The sequence below is a fragment of the Hyperolius riggenbachi genome, chromosome 1, assembly GCF_040937935.1.
Source record: "Hyperolius riggenbachi isolate aHypRig1 chromosome 1, aHypRig1.pri, whole genome shotgun sequence".
Classification (NCBI taxonomy): Eukaryota; Metazoa; Chordata; class Amphibia; order Anura; family Hyperoliidae; genus Hyperolius; species Hyperolius riggenbachi.
Genome location: NC_090646.1, coordinates 73,699,764 through 73,718,307, shown reverse-complemented (window position 1 = coordinate 73,718,307; position 18,544 = coordinate 73,699,764). Strand labels below are relative to the sequence as shown.

Below are 18,544 nucleotides of genomic sequence, written 5' to 3'. Positions count from 1 at the left end.
ATGAACGGGAAAGAGGCATCCACATGTCTGAGGATGGGTGCTGAACAGAATAGGCCCTTCAGGGTGGCAAAAGCCTGTAAAGCCTCAGGAAACCAGTGGGTGGTATCTGCCCCCTTCTTAGTGAGACAGGTAAGGGGAGCAATGACCGTGGAGTACCCCTTTATAAACCGTCTATAGTAGTTGGCGAAGCCAAGAAAGCGCTGAAGGGATTTCAACCCAACCGGTTGTGGCCACTCCAGAACAGCGGAGACCTTGGCAGGATCCATAGATAGGCCCGTGGTGGAGATTATGTACCCCAAGAAAGCGACAGATGTTACTTCAAAGATGCACTTCTCAAGTTTTACGTATAACGAGTTCTGCCTTAACTGATTCAACACAAACCTCACATGGTTTCTATGTTCAGCGAGGTTGTTGGAGAAGATAAGAATATCATCAAGATAAACCAGAACAAATTTCCCCAACACCTCCCGGAATACCTCGTTAATGAGTTCCTGAAAAACGGCCGGAGCATTACATAGCCCGAAGGGCATCACCAGGTACTTATAATGCCCGTCTGGTGTATTAAAGGCCGTTTTCCACTCATCGCCCCGTCTTATGCGTACCAGATTGTACGCGCCCCGCAAGTCTAGCTTAGAAAAGATTTTAGCATCCGTAATCTGAGTGAACAAATCATCTATCAGTGGCAACGGATAGCGATTTTTTACAGTAATCTTGTTGAGACCGCGATAATCGATGCAGGGTCGCAGGCCTCCATCTTTCTTTTTGACAAAAAAGAACCCTGCTCCAGCAGGGGACCGGGACGGGCGAATGAAACCCTTGGCCAAATTTTCACGGATGTACTCCTGCATGGCCAATTTTTCGGGCCCTGACAGATTGTACAAATGACCCCGGGGAGGTACACAACCGGACGGAGATCAATGGGACAGTCGAAAGGGCGATGTGGGGGTAACTTATCCGCTGCCTTGGGACAAAATACGTCAGCATATTCCATGTACTGTTCAGGAACCCCCTCCACCTGAACCCTGGTTTGGCCCAAAGTCACCCTCCCTAAACAGTGCTGGTGACAATGATCGGACCATCTGGTTATCTGACCCGTAGCCCAGTCTATTTGTGGAGAATGGGCTTGTAACCACGGCATGCCTAGGATGATAGTGGAGGTTGACATATGCAATACAAAAAACTGTAGATGTTCCCCATGCAGTACCCCTAAGGTGACCTTCACCTGCGGTGTCTGTGACAGGGAACGATTCCGTTGCAGAGGGGAATCGTCTACTGCCGTGACCTGAATGGGGGGACTCACTGGAGTGAGAGGAATACCCAACTCCCGAGCAAATTCAGTGTTCATAAAATTAGCCGCTGAGCCCGAATCAATAAAAGCCTCAGTGGCTACAGACTTATTATCCCATGTAATCATACAGGGGAGAAGCAATCTTTTCTCTTTTTGGGGTGAGAATGGCGTGCCTAGGGTGTCACCCCCCACTACTCCTAGGCAGACTCGTTTCCCGGCTTGTTCGGGCAGTTTCGCTCGACCAATCTGCATTGGTTCGGGCGGAGGCAAGGCCAGAGAGGTTGAGACAGGCGGATAAGGTGTTACTAGGGGAGTAGCGGATGGTGCCGCGTACGAAGTCACCCTGACACGGTGACTGCCCCTAGCCTGCCTCTGATGACGTAGCCTGCGATCAACTCGAATGGCCGATGATATGGCCTGATCAACTGTCTTGGGCTCAGGTACAGTTAACATTAGGTCGGAGATAGCCCAGACAGGAAGTAATCTATCAGGGCAAAATTGTCAAATCTAGCGGTGACGGACCACCTACGGAATTCTGCCGCGTAATCCTCGACCGACCCTCTGCCTTGGCGCAAAAGTTTGAGCTTCCGCTCAGAGGTTGCCGCAAGGTCAGGGTCGTCGTATATTACGGCCATAGCCTTAAAAAATTCCTCAACTGAGGTCAGAGCTGTATCTGTGGGAGGCAGATTGTATGCCCAGGTCTGGGAGTCACCGGTTAACAATGTTTTAATAAAAATGACCCGTTGGGTCTCAGTCCCCGATGATCGGGGTCTCAATTCGAAATATGACAACACTCTACTCCTAAAATTCCGGAAGTCAGAATTGTGGCCGGAAAACTTATCAGGTACGGGCATACGTATGTCATCACTAGGAGGGGATCGCACCGAATCAACTGACGTCTGAAGGGTTTGCACAGAGCCTTTAAGAGCATCAATTAAGGCTTTGTGCTGGCCCAGTGCTTGATGGATGTTATCCACCGAAGTGGCAAGCACAGACAGAGGGTCAGCTTGTGCGTCCATCAGTATTTTTGGTCTGGCGTTCTGTAACGATCGGTGAAGCACAGAGAGGATCTGATTACCAGTGATCTGCAGTATCACAGGAAATACAGATGTATACCAGATTATACGTGATCTGCAGTATCACTGATAATCCGATATACTAGCTAACCTCTGTTCACCTGAGTAGAGTGTAGTGTTTGGTGTAACTGTAACACTTTGAGGACTAGGCCTCAGTGCAGCAAGGAGAACTGCACAGATTCCTTCCGCAGACTTGAGCTCTCCAAGACGGGAGGAGTCAGACTGACAGTAGGAAGGACAGACTGAAAGGAAGGATCACTAACAGAGCGAGGAACCGCCTCTAACAGTAAGGTCGGTTCTCGGGGTCGGACAAGCCAGGTCGTACACACATGGACAGATAAAGTACAAGATCAGGAGGCAAAGGCGGAGTCAAAGTACAGGCAGGGTTCAGCAACGGGGTATCAGATATATCGGGGTACAAAATCAGGAGGCAGAAGCAGAGTCAAAGAACGAGCCGGGGTTCGGCAACAGAGTATCAGAAATATCGAGGTACAAGATCAGAGTTCAGGAGGATAGTCTAGGCAGGCAAACGTCATAACAGATAATCACAATCAAACTAGTACTTTAGCTATCAACAGAATCTAGCTAAGTGTAGGATTACAGCTCCAGCTGGTCCCGGCACACTTGCGGATCTGACTACGGATCTGGGTGCTCCCACATATGTGATCGCACGCCAGACAAAGAGCAAGTGAACAACCAGCAGTATATATACTCTAGGACCTTTCCAGGACCTCCCTAATTGCTGGTCCAATGGGAGCAGTGGAATTTGTCAGCTGACCCAGCTGGTCAGCCGACACCCTTCTAACTGCTATTTAAACTCTGCCTCTGTGCTCGCGCGCGTGTAAGTCTGAATCTTGGTGGACTATCAGTCCCAGCCACACCAGTACTGTTTTGCAATGTATCCAGTGAACTGAGTGCGGGAGCCGCCTCCAATGCGGATTCCGCCGTTCCCAATGCGGATTCCGCCGCTCTGCCTAAGCGGCATGCAGCGTTTTTTCCACGTTGTGACGCCATGCTGGACGCGGAAACAGCCGCCTCGCCTTGAGAGACAGCGGCTTTTCCGCGTTTCATCACAGGGGCTTAGCGGTGCCAAATGTGACTCTATACTGCCAAGCAGCAGTCTTGACGAGGGTGGTTGACTGGTGTAGACATGGGAGGTACAAACAATGGACGAACATGGAACAAGAAATGTCCAAGCGAAAATTAACTAATCTGCTCTGGTCCACAAAATCCCTGCCCAAGGGGTTTGATTTGCCTTCTCTCTGTAGGCGCACAGTACAGCTCTTTTTTCGACTACGGTCATTGCCTGACATATCACCCTGGCCATCGCCTATGTTCTCCCCAATAGATAACCCTAATGTGTCAATGCAATATGGAGTGGGACCACATAATACGTGGGCTAAGACAGAGAACATAACCTTGTCCTCCCTAGTCCACCAAGGGGAATGGCGACTACTAGATGACATTAAACAAATGGCCCAGAACCCAGATCTCGATTGGTGGGGTTTCTCTCAAATCAGATATCTACTCAATAGAGAAGGAATTAGACCTTCACACCTCAGACAGAAAACTGATTTTGAACAACTATGCACATGAGAGGGCCCAGTCAAAAAAACGCTTTCCCAACTATACATCCTTCTGATAGAACAGCAAGACCAATCAGTTCCATACTTTGATAAATGGGAGGGTATTCTACACAAGTCTTTCTCTCCTCAGCAGAGGAGAAATATCTGTATCTTTACCCACAAGTCTTCCCTATCCTGTAGGATACAGGAAATTAACTTTAAAATACTGTCACAACTATACCCCCTCTAGATTACACAGTATGTTTCCAAACACAGAGGATAAATGTTGGAGATGTCAGAGGACAACCGGAAGCCTGTTTCATATCCTATGGGAATGCCCTCTCCTTAAAGACTTCTGGGCCAAAATAGAACGACTAATTAGACACGTAACAGATAGAGATACCCCATTCACACCAGAGTTTTATCTGCTACACCAGAATGAATGGTCACTAAGGGCATACAAAAGGTCAATAGTGAGACATATACTAAACACAGCCAAGTGCCTACTGGTGAGAAAATGGAAAACGACCACAATACCCTGCTCATCAGAAATAGTGGCGGAGATGGACTATATACGCAGTATGGAGGATCTAGCACATATTGCACTGAATAGGGAAGAAGCATTCCGCAAAACTTGGACATTCTGGAATGTGTTCCGGGAGTCAGAGGACTTTAATAAGGTTCTAGAGGGAGGGGACTAGGCGGAGCTGAGTAGCAGTGGGTGTGCAGAGAGATAGACCACATACATATGATACACAGCTACCCTGGATTGGTGGAATTACTCTAACTTTTGTGCTATCTTACAGAGGTGTCACTCATTGTGTCTGGATGTGTCTCCATTGTTATGGTTAATGTTGCTCTCGCTGGAGGCCAGGTGTTGCACTGCTTTGTGTAGCACTCATTGGCTCTATTCGAGAATAGTTTGGAGTTAAGATAAAACAAAATGTTAAAAAAAACATAGGTTTTTATGTCAATATACTGGAAGATATGGAAGTATTAGCAAATGACGCAGTGGCAGATTTCATTATCCTACTTATGACATTATCTAAGACGAGCCACGAGTTAAAAGATTTCCTCCTATAAGGACTCAGACCGATATGCTTTCTGAAACTCTGTATGTAATACACATTTGACACATTGTATTTCGCCTTGATTGAATTTGAAACGTGTAATTGACATGAAGATACTAAATAAAAGAATATTAAAAAAAAAAAAAAAAGAATGGCTGCAGTTTACATTTTGCTAGTAAAATTTGTATTTGTCTCCGCCCACTTATGACCTCCTGTTGCCCACTTATGTATTTGGCTGGTGTTGGCTGTGCCCACTTTTCTAACCCTAGCACACAATTAATCAATTACTTAATTACCAAGAAGTTTTAAATCAGGATGATACCAATTACCAAGGTTGTGAGCTTTGCGGTGTTTGACATCAATAATTTGCATTGGAATGAAACAAATCGGATTAGCTGTTTGTGGCTCCACCCCCTTTCTGAAATTGAACCCCAGTCACCCAATGATCAACTGTACCAGGTTTGAGGCTTGTGCAATTAACAGAGCAAGAATAGCAGGTTTGAGGCTTGTGCCATTAACAGTGCAAGAATGGCAGCAATTACATATTCCCTTTGAAAATCAATAGGTGAATTTTGATTGGCTTTTATAGGCTCCACCCACTTTTCTGAATATTAATCCTAGTCACCCAATGACCAACTGTGCAAAGTTTGAGAACTCTACCATTAACAGTGTAAGAATGGCTGCAGTTTACATTTTCCGGTGACATTTGTATTTGTCTCCACCCCCTTTTTGGTTACGGGAATACAAATCTAAAATAAAACAATAATACTTTTTTTTCCATCTAGTACTAAATAAAAAAAAAAAAAGTTCACAGATTCCTATCAACTTCCCTGGCGGCAGCCTCGGGATGGGAAACCGCAGTTCAGAGGCTGACTTGAGGTAGCTGCCGGGAGATCTATGCAGAGTATAGCTCACAACAGGCAATTTAACTCACCTCCCGGGGGATCCAGACGCCTCCACCCATTCACCTTCCTGTCCTTGTAAGCTCTGTATCCCTCTGGGGAGATTGCCATTTGTTGTCAGGCGGCAATCTCACTATAGGGTTACAGCACCACCTGGAGGAGGGAGGGAGAATTGCAGTCCTGGATCCCTTGAAGGTGAGTAAATGCTGGGCTGCCGCAGATCTCTGTGGAGGATGATTATTTCTGGATTTTAGGGTCTGAAAGCATGCTAAAAAATGTCACCGCTTTTAAACCCTAAATCCGGAAATAATCATACAGCCAGGGAGGTTAATGATTGTTATTTATTGTTGATATTGCTGTTGCCAGCAGCCAGAAAATCTGTGTGTTATTTCTCATGTCATTATATTGGCTTATAAAAGAGGAAGAAGGTTTTTGTACGGCTCTGTATCACTGTGTGAGTGGGGTGGTATAATGCTGCTGACAGTGATAGACAGCTTCATCTTCCTCCTTCACACCAGTCACTGTCAGAGTGTAATGTGTGTAAGGAAATCCAGCACTGCTGCCAGTGAAGCGCTCTGGCACTCCTGTGTGTCGGGTGGCTGCACTATAGATGAGAAGTGTTGGAGACTTTCCTGATTTCTGTTGGTACCAGGCTCCATAGTTATATGTATCTGCGTTGGGTTTACAGGAGATGATGACCTTCTCTCCTGGAGAGACAGAGATATGCTCTGGAGTCTGAGTCATCACAATCTGCCCACAGGATCCTGAGGATGGGAAGAGACACGGTCATTATTCATACATGTCTGTCTGTCTTCCTATCAGTGCTGATGTGTGTATGTATTGTACAATTTACAGATGGATGTGCACAGAATGATGGGAGGAGCCTCATTTCTCACCCTGAATAGAAATGAAGATGACGGCCAGCAGATAACTGGGAGAAACCATCTTCATGTTTCTGGGGGGTCAGATACAAACTAGCAGACGTCTCCTGTACAATGACATCTATATAGAGGGTGACAGGGGAGGAGACACACCAGGGACTCTGTATATGCAAATATTGTGGTTATTTAAATGACTGTTTTAAATCAGTGCTTTCTTATATATCACTCCAGTAAGCCCAGCTTCATATAATATTAAAAAAAAAAACAATTTTACACTACCTTAATTTTCATTCAGCTCACTTTAATGTGTTGGTATGTATTAGTACAGTATGTGTTGCGTTACTTTCCTCCATAGGAGTGTATTGTGAAAAAGCTTAAAGGAAACCAGAGACCAAGGAAACCAGAGAGCAGAGAAGTGCGCCCTCTGTGTATCTGTCTGGCGGCCGCCAGAGATACGTAGAGAGCTCACCTCCTCTTGCGCAGACTGGCTGCGACTGGCAGAACTAACAGGACCCGATACCGGAGCTGGAGAAGACCGAGGACGGCGGCGTGGGAGCGATCCGTGCCCATGGGGCTAGAGCAGCGGTGGCGAACCTATGGCACGCGTGCCGGGCTCGGCACGCGTAGCCTAATTTGCTGGCACGCCACCGCTGCTTATGAACTGGCCGCAGCGTCTACTAGACCAGTTCATAGCCCGCAGCCCCGCAGTCTCCCGGGAGGCAGACCATAGCTACGGCAAGATGGCTGCCGTCCCGAAGCCCTGTACTGGAGACTATTTGTGTCTCCAGTACAGGGCTTCGGCGGCAGCCATCTTCCCATAGCCCTGCACTCTGCCTGTCAGCAGCAGCGCGGGAGACTCAGCTGCAGAAGATCCGGGGAAGATGCGCGCCAGAGCCCAGCCGAGAGGGAAGACTTCTGTCAGGTGAGTACATAACTTTTTTTTGCAGGTGAAATGCGGCCCACTGTGTAGTTTTCTGCTAAAATGTTTCCCACATTGTGTTTATTTACTATGAAATGCTGCCCACTGCGTATGTTTTCTGGTGAATTGTGGCCCACTGCGTTTATTTTCTGGTGAATTGTGGCCCACTGCGTTTATTTACAGTGAAATGCTGCCCACTGCGTATGTTTTCTGGTGAATTGTGGCCCACTGCGTATGTTTTCTGGTGAAATGTGGCCCACTGTGTATGTTTTCTGGTGAATTGTGGCCCACTGCGTTTATTTTCTGGTGAATTGTGGCCCACTGCGTTTATTTACAGTGAAATGCTGCCCGCTGCGTTTGTTTTCTGGTGAAATGCTGCCCGCTGCGTTTGTTTTCTGGTGAAATGCTGCCCGCTGCGTTTGTTTTCTAGTGAAATGCGGCCCGCTGCGTTTATTTTCTCTTGAAATGTGGCCCACTGTGTTTATTTTCTCTTGAAATGTGGCCCACTGCGTCTATTTTCTGGTGAAATGTGGCCCACTGCGTCTATTTTCTGGTGAAATGTGGCCCACTGCGTCTATTTTCTGGTGAAATGTGGCCCACTGCGTTTGTTTTCTGGTGAAATGTGGCCCACATTGCATGATTTTCTGCTGAAATGTTGCACACATTGCGTTTATTTTCTGGTGTCTGGGGTAACTGTTGCTGCATTTATTATTAAGGGCTCATTCACACTACAGAACGTATGCACGAATGCAATTTCATGCATGCGCTGCCAACGCACAGTGATCGCACGGAATGCACATTGTGGTGCGCTAAAGCGTGGACGTCGGCAGCTGTACCCATCGGGGAAACGTATGCGTTGTGCGTTAAAATGTTCCCAGATGCGTTACAACGTAACGCATGGGAACGCACACCTGTAGTGTGAATGGTAACATGGAAGTCTATTGACTTTCATGTTACCATATGAATCTTACATTATGTGCGGTGCGTCAAAACTGACAGCGCAGCACATAGTGTGAATGAGCCCTTAATGGTCATAGTTGGCTATATTTGCTGCTTTGGGGTTACGGCGGGTATACTAATAAATAGCATCACACAGTTTCTGCACACCCATGATGCGAATCCTCATTTCACCACATCATGGCGGAAACACTGCTTTCTTATGCCTCGCTGTTACATCATAACGTTAGCTCCGGCCATACAATATCATGGCCATGCCCATTTTTCGGCGCTGCGCCGCAACCCCCCCCCCCCCCCCCCATTGGCACTCGGAGATAAATAAGTCGATGTTAGGTCGCAGTTTGGGCACTCGGCCTCTGAAAGGTTAGCCATCACTGGGCTAGAGGAAACCCCAGGTATGTATACAACAATTTTGTTTATTTTGCCTCTGGTACACTTTAAAGTTTTTCAGTGTATAGGGCTTGATTCACTAAAGTGTGATAACTCAGTTATCACGTGTAAAGGCTTTGCACGCGCAAACGAGCGCACAAAGCATTATGTGCGCGAACAGTTTCCACCGTTCGCGTGTCAAGTTTTATTGTGCGGACGGCATTACGCTTCACGCGCTAAGTGCGGAATGCCGTTGAAAACTATGGCACTTCACGCAATCATAAGATAGAGTTTGGCAATGAAATCAGCAATGGTGCTTACATTAACATGTGAGTTAATGTAATACGGCGCGTGCAAAGTTTAACGCGCGCTGCGTAATATACTGTATACAGTAATAATTCATTATCTACACACCGTTCGTGTGATCTGCAGTGACTTCACATGATAATGATACTTAGCGCGTGATAACTATACTTTGCGCGAAGCGTAAAGCTGTTCGCGCTAAGTCATACCTTTACGCGCGCAAACTTTTGCGCGCATTATATCACGTGCAAAGCGGATTATCACTGTCGTGCTAAGTGTTAGCACGCTTTAGTGAATCAAGCCCATAGTGTGAAAGAGGCCATAGGGAAACAGGTATATTACTATGCACATCAGTTACCACTGACAGCAACTGACACAGTGTAAAAGAACCCTAAGGGCTTGCGTTTTGCAGTCTGATTCTGACTGCTAATGGATTGCAAAAAAAATGGAAATGGCGGTAATTGTTTCCATTAGTGCAATTTGATAGTGGTGCTATTTTGTCCTGAATGCATTCATCATCCAGACGCATTTATGGGTGCGATTCAGCTCCTATACTGTGTATGGTACCTCACTCGTAATCGCAGTAGTGGAAATTAGTGATCACCACCATTGCATTGGAGTGCAATTGCGATTGTATTTCATAGAGGAAAAGAGCTCTAACAAATGACTAACACAGGGGATAAAGACAGACAAGCCTATGTACATGAATTATTTTACCTCCCATCATCCCTCTTCTTTTCCTGACACTAAGGAGGGGTCCCCAAACCTAAATCCTTCCTTTCGCCTTGTTCACATCTAAAATCGCAATCGCTGACGCCAGCGTTTTGAGATTTTGTGAGTGATTTTTTTTTTAGCTCCTCTCGGAGCTTACCTGCGTGCTAAGATTTTTTGTAAAGCACTTTTCTAAGCACTTTTGCAGAGCGATTTGTTTTGGTATCCTGATTTAAACTTCTTGCTTTTACTGATGGCTAACATGGTACAATACCTTACTGCTGCTGGTAAACACATTGTATTTATTCTTTTCTGGGTCTGGGAGTTCACTTCCTGCCTTGTGTCAGGAAGTGAACTCCCAGACCCTGAAAAGAATAAATACAATGTATTTACCAGTAGCAGTAAGGTATTGTACCATGTTAGCCATCAGTAAAAGCAAGAATTTTAAATCAGGATGATACCATTTATTGGCTAACTTAAAAGAATACACATAAGCAAGCTTTCGGCTTTGCAGCTTAATGCCCCAATGTTATGTACGTGGGAGAAACTGGACAAACTCTGCACAAACGTACAGTATGAATGGACACAGGCACACTATTAACAATACCAAATCTGAACTCCCAGTTGCTACACACTTTCGTTCCAACGGACACAGCATACAGTATATGAGCTTCGTGTCACTGCCCTGAAAGGTGGCTTCAAAACATCAAATGACAGATTGATAGCAGAGACAAAATGTATAAATTGGGTCAAAGCGGTGGACAAATTCTTGAGTATGCACAAAAACTTTTCATGCTGGTATGACACTGATGATATTTAATGCCAAAATTCTTTTTCAGCCTATATAGCTAAACTTGTGAACTTGGAATTTACGATGGCTCTGTGACAGCTTACTTCCCAAGTCTGTGAACATTGTGTAAACAAGAGTCTTATCTCAGCTAACAACCTCCCACCCCATTTAGATGTTCTGTTTCACTTAAAGAGTAACTGTCAGGCTGCAAAAGATAATTTAAACCTCTATTCTCCTGTGTTAAACAGTTTAGAAGGAAGCCAAAAAGGCAATACTGAAGTTAAAAATCTCTCTTACTTTGATGTGTGCTGAACAGCAAAGCTGTTATTCCCAAGCTCCTAAGGAGGCCGCAGGACGCATAACAGATACTGCAAAGCATTCTGGGGCTGCTTCTTCTCCCCAGTGCACTACCTTGGGTCCTCCCCTTCATTTCCCTAACACGCCCTAAGGCTGCTTTCACAGTGAGAAGTTACAGGCTCATGTTACAGCAGCTTGTAACAGCAGCCTAAACTCACAGCACTGAAAAATCACAGGGCACATGTTCCGTTAGAGTACACTGCATGAGTCCGCTATTGTTCCTAGCCACATGGCTAATTAATATTCACTGCACAGTAGTGTTGTCCATTAGGATCTTTTTGTGAGTCGAATCATCAGGAAGCAGGGAGGATATGACATCACAATTGGCTTCATAGGAGACAGACAAACATGGAACCTGCCATGAGCTGTCAGGAGCATCATTCTCTGCAAATACTATATAAAAATTCTGTGAAATCCAAACGTGGTGGACAGTGAAATGCATATGTAATGTAAGTACAGCCAATATTTAGCTACTGATATATGTGTTTTTTTTTCTCTGAGACCTTATACCTAACAGCTCCTCTTTAAGGCATCTTAATGACATGTATGTATGCTTCAAAAAATCTATGTATCCCCTTTTGATGTTGTGTGTACAGTGGCTTGCAAAAGTATTCGGCCCCCTTGAAGTTTTCCACATTTTGTCATATTACTGCCACAAACATTAATCAATTTCATTGGAGTTCCACGTGAAAGACCAGTACAAAGTGGAGTACACTTGAGAAGTGGAACGAAAATCATACATGATTCCAAACATTTTTTACAAATAAATAACTGCAAAGGGGGTGTGCGTAATTATTCAGCCTCCTGTGTCAATACTTTGTAGAACCACATTTTGCTGCAATTACAGCTGACAGTCTTTTAGGGTATGTCTCTACCAGCTTGGCACATCTAGAGACTGAAATCCTTGGCCATTCTTCTTTGCAAAACAGCTCCAGCTCAGTCAGATTAGATGGACAGCGTTTGTGAACAGCAGTTTTCCGATCTTGCCACAGATTTTCGATTGGATTTAGATCTGGACTTTGACTGGGCCATTCTAACACATGGATATGTTTTGTTTTAAACCATTCCATTGTTGCCCTGGCTTTATGTTTAGGGTCGTTGTCCTGCTGGAAGGTGAACCTCCGCCCCAGTCTCAAGTCTTTTGCAGACTCCAAGAGGTTTTCTTTCAAGATTGCCCTGTATTTGGCTCCATCCATCTTCCCATCAACTCTGACCAGTTCCCTGTCCCTGCTGAAGAGAAGCACACCAGAGCATGATACTGCCACCACCATATTTGACAGTGGGGATGGTGTGTTCAGAGTGATGTGCAGTGTTAGTTTTCCGCCACACATAGCGTTTTGCATTTTGGCCAAAAAGTTCCGTTTTGGTCTCATCTGACCAGACCAGAGCACCTTCTTCCACATGTTTGCTGTGTCCCCCACATGGCTTGTGGCAAACTGCAAACGGGACTTCTTATGATTTTCTGCTAACAATGGCTTTCTTCTTGCCACTCTTCCATAAAGGCCAATTTTGTGCAGTGCACGACTAATAGTTGTCCTATGGACATATTCCCCCACCTGAGCTGTAGATCTCTGCAGTTCGTCCAGAGTCACCATGGGCCTCTTGACTGCATTTCTGATCAGTGCTCTCCTTGTTCGGCCTGTGAGTTTAGGTGGACGGCCTTGTCTTGGTAGGTTTACAGTTCTGCCATACTCCTTCCATTTCTGAATGATCGCTTGAACTGTGCTCCGTGGGATGTTCAAGGCTTTGGAAATCTTTTTGTAGCCTAAGCCTGCTTTAAATGTCTCAATAACTTTATCCCTGACCTGTCTGGTGTGTTTTTTGGACTTCATGGTGTTGTTGGTCCCAATATTCTCTTAGGGCTCGTTTCCACTAGGGCGAATTCGCATGCGTGGCCTGCATGCGAATTCGCATAGTCAATGAAAGTGGATGGGACTGTTTCCACTTGTCTTTTTAAACGCACGTTTTTATGTGCAGAATTTTTCTGCACGGTAGGGCCTGCAGAATTCGCCTGCGTGAGGAATGCAGGCGAATCGCAGCCCATGTATTTGATAGGGAAACCGCGCGTGCGTTTTTTGCCGCGATTTCGCGTGCGAATTCGCACGCAAAGTAATACAAATTGGACCAGGCAGTGACATGGTTAAATTCACATAGACCCTGCCTATGCGAATTCGCACGCGAAATCGCGGCAAAAAACGCATGCGGAATCGCATCCGCATGCGTTTTTGTCAGCGGTGGAATCCCAGGGATTCGCACCGCACTAGTGGAAACGGGCCCTTAGACAACCTCTGAGGTCATCACAGAGCAGCTGTATTTATACTGTCATTAGATTACACACAGGTGCACTCTATTTAGTCATTAGCACTCATCAAGCAATATCTATGGGCAATTGACTGCACTCAGACCAAAGGGGGCTATATAATTACGCACACCTCACTTTGCAGTTATTGATTTGTAAAAAATGTTTGGAATCATGTATGATTTTCGTTCCACTTCTCACGTGTACACCACTTTGTATTGGTCTTTCATGTGGAATTCCAATAAAATTGTTTCTGGTTGGTGGCAGTAATGTGACCAAATGTGGAAAACTTCAAGGGGGCCGAATATTTTTGCAAGCCACTGTATATAGCTGTCTGTACCATCAGCCTGCAAGCATACAGGATTGTAAGCCTGACGAAGGCTGCAAGGCCGAAAGCTTGCTTATGTTTATTCTTTTAAGTTAGCCAATAAATGGTATCATCCTGATTTAAAATTCTTGCAATGTATTTACAATGTATTTATTCATAAAAGTGCTGGGGAAATTGCTATACAAAGCACTTTTTCAAGCATTTTGCAATTTCCCTATACCTTCCATTTAGGCAAATCGCCCCCAAAATGGTTCAGGCAGCGCCTTGGTAAATAGACCATAATCCAACCGCTCAGATGTGAACACTCTTATAGGGAATCATTGCACAAGCGCTTTTAGGGTTCCCTTAGTGTGAATAAGCCCTTATTCACCAATAAGTTCAGGCTGCAGCTTCTGGCCTGGGTTGCATTAGTTTCTGGAGGAGGGATGTCAGATCATCACAGTGGACCCGCCTCCAAAATTAGAGTGGGTGTGGTGTATGTGTCAATCACCCCTCCTTTAGCCAACTGGAGAGTGACTGGGCTGTTATTCTGGGAACACATGATGCAACTTCTGGACCAATCAATGGGAATCGGAGAGATATTTCTGACCTGTCCAATATGTTTCTGATTGATAAAGGGATCAATTTGGCAAAGTTATCATCAGAATATCGATCGGGAGCAGTTTGGACATGTACACACGATACAACTTCCCATCAGATTACCCTTTAATCAGACATCGCATCATGTGTTCCCAGTATTACAGATTGTGCTCCTTTTCTCATGCACAGCAAGAGTTGTGACTATATTGGAATGATGTGGAGGGGGAGAAGCAATGAGGACAATAGTAGTATCTGTGAGGCACCACAGGAATTCTGGGAAGGAGCAGTACTGAGATAGTATGATTCCAGCACTGTGACCAGGAAAATACAGCCAGTGTGATTGTGAGGAGTTGTGAGAGGCGGTTATAGAAGATTCGCCCTTTCCTGACCCCTGCCACCACCAAACTCCTCATCCATTACCTCATAATTTCCCGCCTCGACTACTGCAATGCCCTTCTGTCTGGACTCCCTAAGACCCGAATAGCCCCACTGCAGTCCATCATGAATGCGGCTGCCAGAATTATCCACTCCTCCCATCGCTCCACCAGGGCGGCTCCCCTCTGTGAATCCCTCCACTGGCTTCCTATCCAGTCCAGAATCAGATTCAAGATATTGTGTCTGACCTACAAATCCATCCACAAAACCTGTCCAACCTACATTTCTGATCTTACTCAGAGATACACACCAAGCCGCTCACTCCGCTCCTCCAATGAACTTTGCTTGACCGTCCCCCGCATCACCCAGTCCCATGCACGCCTCCAAGACTTCTCAAGAGCCGCTCCGACACTATGGAACTCCCTACCTCCACCCATTAGGGTAGCCCCCTCCTTCAACACCTTCAAGAAGGCCCTCAAAACTCACCTTTTCACTCTTGCCTACCACCCCTCACAATTGCTCTAAACCCACAGCCGAACTCTGGTCCCCTACCTCTCGTGTCCCTACCTCTCCCTCTAGATTGTAAGCCTTTGGGCAGGGTCCTCACTCCTTTTGTGTCCTACCTGATCATGCACCTCTATTACTGTGCACCCATGCTATGCATTTGAGTGAACCTAACTTGCCTAACTCCATGCTCCCATCCAGTGACTGACTAAGCATTACCTTGTACTCATACTGTGCTGTGTGATCTGGTTTGCATGTATTCCTGTATTGTCATATTGCTGTTTGTCACCCCTAAATATTGTCTGTAACCTAAATTAATGTCCAGCGCTGCGTAATATGTTGGCGCTTTATAAATACAACAAATAAATAATAAATAATACATAAATTATTGGGTAAGGTGAGAGAACATGAGGGATTAGGATAACATAAAAAAAAGAAAAGAAAATGTAAAAATACTGTATGTAGACTGGCACAACATTCTATGCAGTAGCACTTTAACCCCTTCTCTTTCTTCATTGTGTCTAACAATGTAGACATGTATAGGGCTCTGGTGAATGGAGCAGAAGGGGACACTCATACTCACCTGTTCTCTTGTCACAGACACCTATTTATGGGCATAAAGCTGGTACTGATATATTAATGGAGGCATGCTCATTGTAGGCTGGTTTTATACCCGGCCAGAGCAGTTAAAAAAATCGATTAATATGACCGTGTGGCAGGGTGCGCCAACAGGGTCATATGCATAGCGCCGGCCCCAGACGCCGCTCTCATGTCCCCCGCATGCCCTTTGCCCTTCCACACCCAGTGACGTACTCCATACTAGACAGGAAGTACATCACTTGGATATCCCGGCTTTTAGGTTGTAGTTGCGTTATTCCGCTTCGCCGCCAACGTCGTGGTTTGTGTACTAGGCCCCATACTTTTTCTTTGCTGTTGCATAACCCTGCATGCAGAAAGGGTAATGCAACACAAAAAAGTGCCCTAGAGTAAAAGGGGCATTATTATTATTATTTAACCACTTCTGTGGATTCCTAAAGTATATCTATTTCGAGCAGGACAGTTCCTGTCAAGCACTGTAGATAATCGTCAATGGCTTGCGGATGGCAGCCGCTCGCTACCACGCTCACTTCCAACACTGTTCTTGCCACCAGCCGCGGTTCCCATTCATTAATCTAAGTCCCCATGAGAATGATCGCCGGCATCAATGAGATGCCACAATCATTTGTAACTTCCGAAATAACGCATGAACACATTACTTCCTGTTTAGTGTACTTATAGTACGCTAATAGGCTATAATGCACGAGGACATCTTGTGGCCAAATAGTAAAATTACACCTACATTCATTTGTAATGAAGACCCACACTTACATTAAACATTAACTCCTTTCCTCCCACCCTCTCCCATAGTTACCTACATCAATTATAAGCATAAAATAAAAATACAAAAATACAAAAAAACAAAACAAAAATAGTTTTGGATTTCCAAATTGCAAGAAAGAACGGTTGCCTGACACGTGTTTCACGGCCAAAAGCCGCTTCCTCAGAGGCACACGGTACACATATACATCTGTCAAAAACACAATATAGATTGTACAAATAATTACATACCAACCAAGATCCATGCGTATATCAGGATACAGTGGCCAATATAATAAAAGATCTTACCATCAGTGGACCATCAACAAACATAAGTCCGCAATCTAAAAGATATTCAAGATATTCAAAAAATAAGCCCATAAATATACGCCATATTCAGCGGGTTATCTCCCCCACCATCATCACCAATCGTGTAGCATTTGTGATCTATCAAGCACATATTTCCACATGTGCAAATCACCCACAGATTATGATATATACAAAATGTGAGTCCCCATATCCAAATTCCAGCATTAAAAACACCCAGTGCATAAACTCTAAGTAAACCATGCAAGTCATGCAAATCAGCGTCACAAAGTAGGGGACTATATGAGCAAAAAATAGTCCACACAGTCCCCCCATATATAGCATCATATTGCATACATGGGTACTCAGATAAAAGATAGTAAATAATCATACCAAAGAAAATTCCCACAAGTCCGTGTTAAATATGTATTAATAATCTATCAGAGTGCAAATTTAGGTGTAAACCATATCTATATTCCAGCATTGAAAAACACCCAGTGAGTAAGTTCTGAGTAGACCTTGCAGATCAGCATCACAGTGTAGGGGGCTGTATGAACCATAATAGTCCCCAGCATCCCCCCATAAGTAGCATCATAGATCATACATGGGTACTCAGATACATCACACCAAGAGAAAATCACATAAGCCTGTGTAAGATACCAAGTTATAATTTAATAGGGTGCCATACCTGTCAGAAGACTAAAGTGCCCATTCAACGTCGATCCTGGATGTAAACCTACATCCAGGAATAGTGAGTACTACCCTATTGCTGTCCTTGTGACTAAATAGACCCAGTCCCAACCAATCAGAAAGTGCGGAGGAGGAGTGACAGGTAGCATGCCCCGATATGGCGGCGAGTGCACGCTGCTCTGAGCCGCACGCCATCTGTCTGGAACGCAAGATGGCGAAAAACCGGAAGTGCGTCATAATCTACCGGATGTGACGCGCACCTTTCGGGGATAGATCTATATAGCGCAGCTCCCATGATCTGCGCAGTCACCAATGTACACCCAGTACATAGCAGCCTCCACCATCAAATTAAGAAAAGGTGTAAGTTCCCATTATATACAATAATTAAGCAAACTAATTGCGGAAAATAGGGACAATATGTAGATATATAAAAAACCTTGTAGGTATATATAATATACATAGTGAGTCCTAGCATCTGGTGGATAAACCAGAATATGCAGGACAAAAGGTATATATATATATAGGGTTACAGACACCCATACGTATAATAGGAAATATATACCATAATAGAATTAGGTAAATATAAAAGAATTTTATATAAAAAAAGGGGGGTGTAATAGAATGGTCCACAAATAGAAAATTACAAAGAGGGCCCCGTCCCTGTCATACGCATCATCTTATACATTAAAGAGGTCAATTCATATCCCAAATTTTACAGAAACATCTTATAGCTAATAAAATCATTTAGACCTGGTTTTTCTTCTGCTGCAAGTTTCCAGATCCATCTAGCTTCTAACTGATACAGTTTCCTATCTATATCACCCCCCCCCCTGATATTGGGGTGTATCCTATCTAATACTGCAAATCTAACAAATTTTTTATTCCCCCCCCCCATGGGCTTCTATCAGATGCTTTGCAA

General features: G+C 44.8%; 2 gene segments (V, D, J or C); both read right to left on the bottom strand.

Annotated features, from left to right (window-relative positions):
* LOC137563083 (Ig kappa chain V-III region MOPC 63-like) overlaps positions 1 to 18,544 on the bottom strand; it is a 662,489-nt gene that overhangs the window by 105,556 nt on the left and 538,389 nt on the right.
* Positions 6,349 to 6,864, bottom strand: LOC137545480 (immunoglobulin kappa variable 3-15-like). The segment is given in 2 exon segments: positions 6,349 to 6,665; positions 6,798 to 6,864. Coding segments are annotated over 2 exon segments (372 nt in total).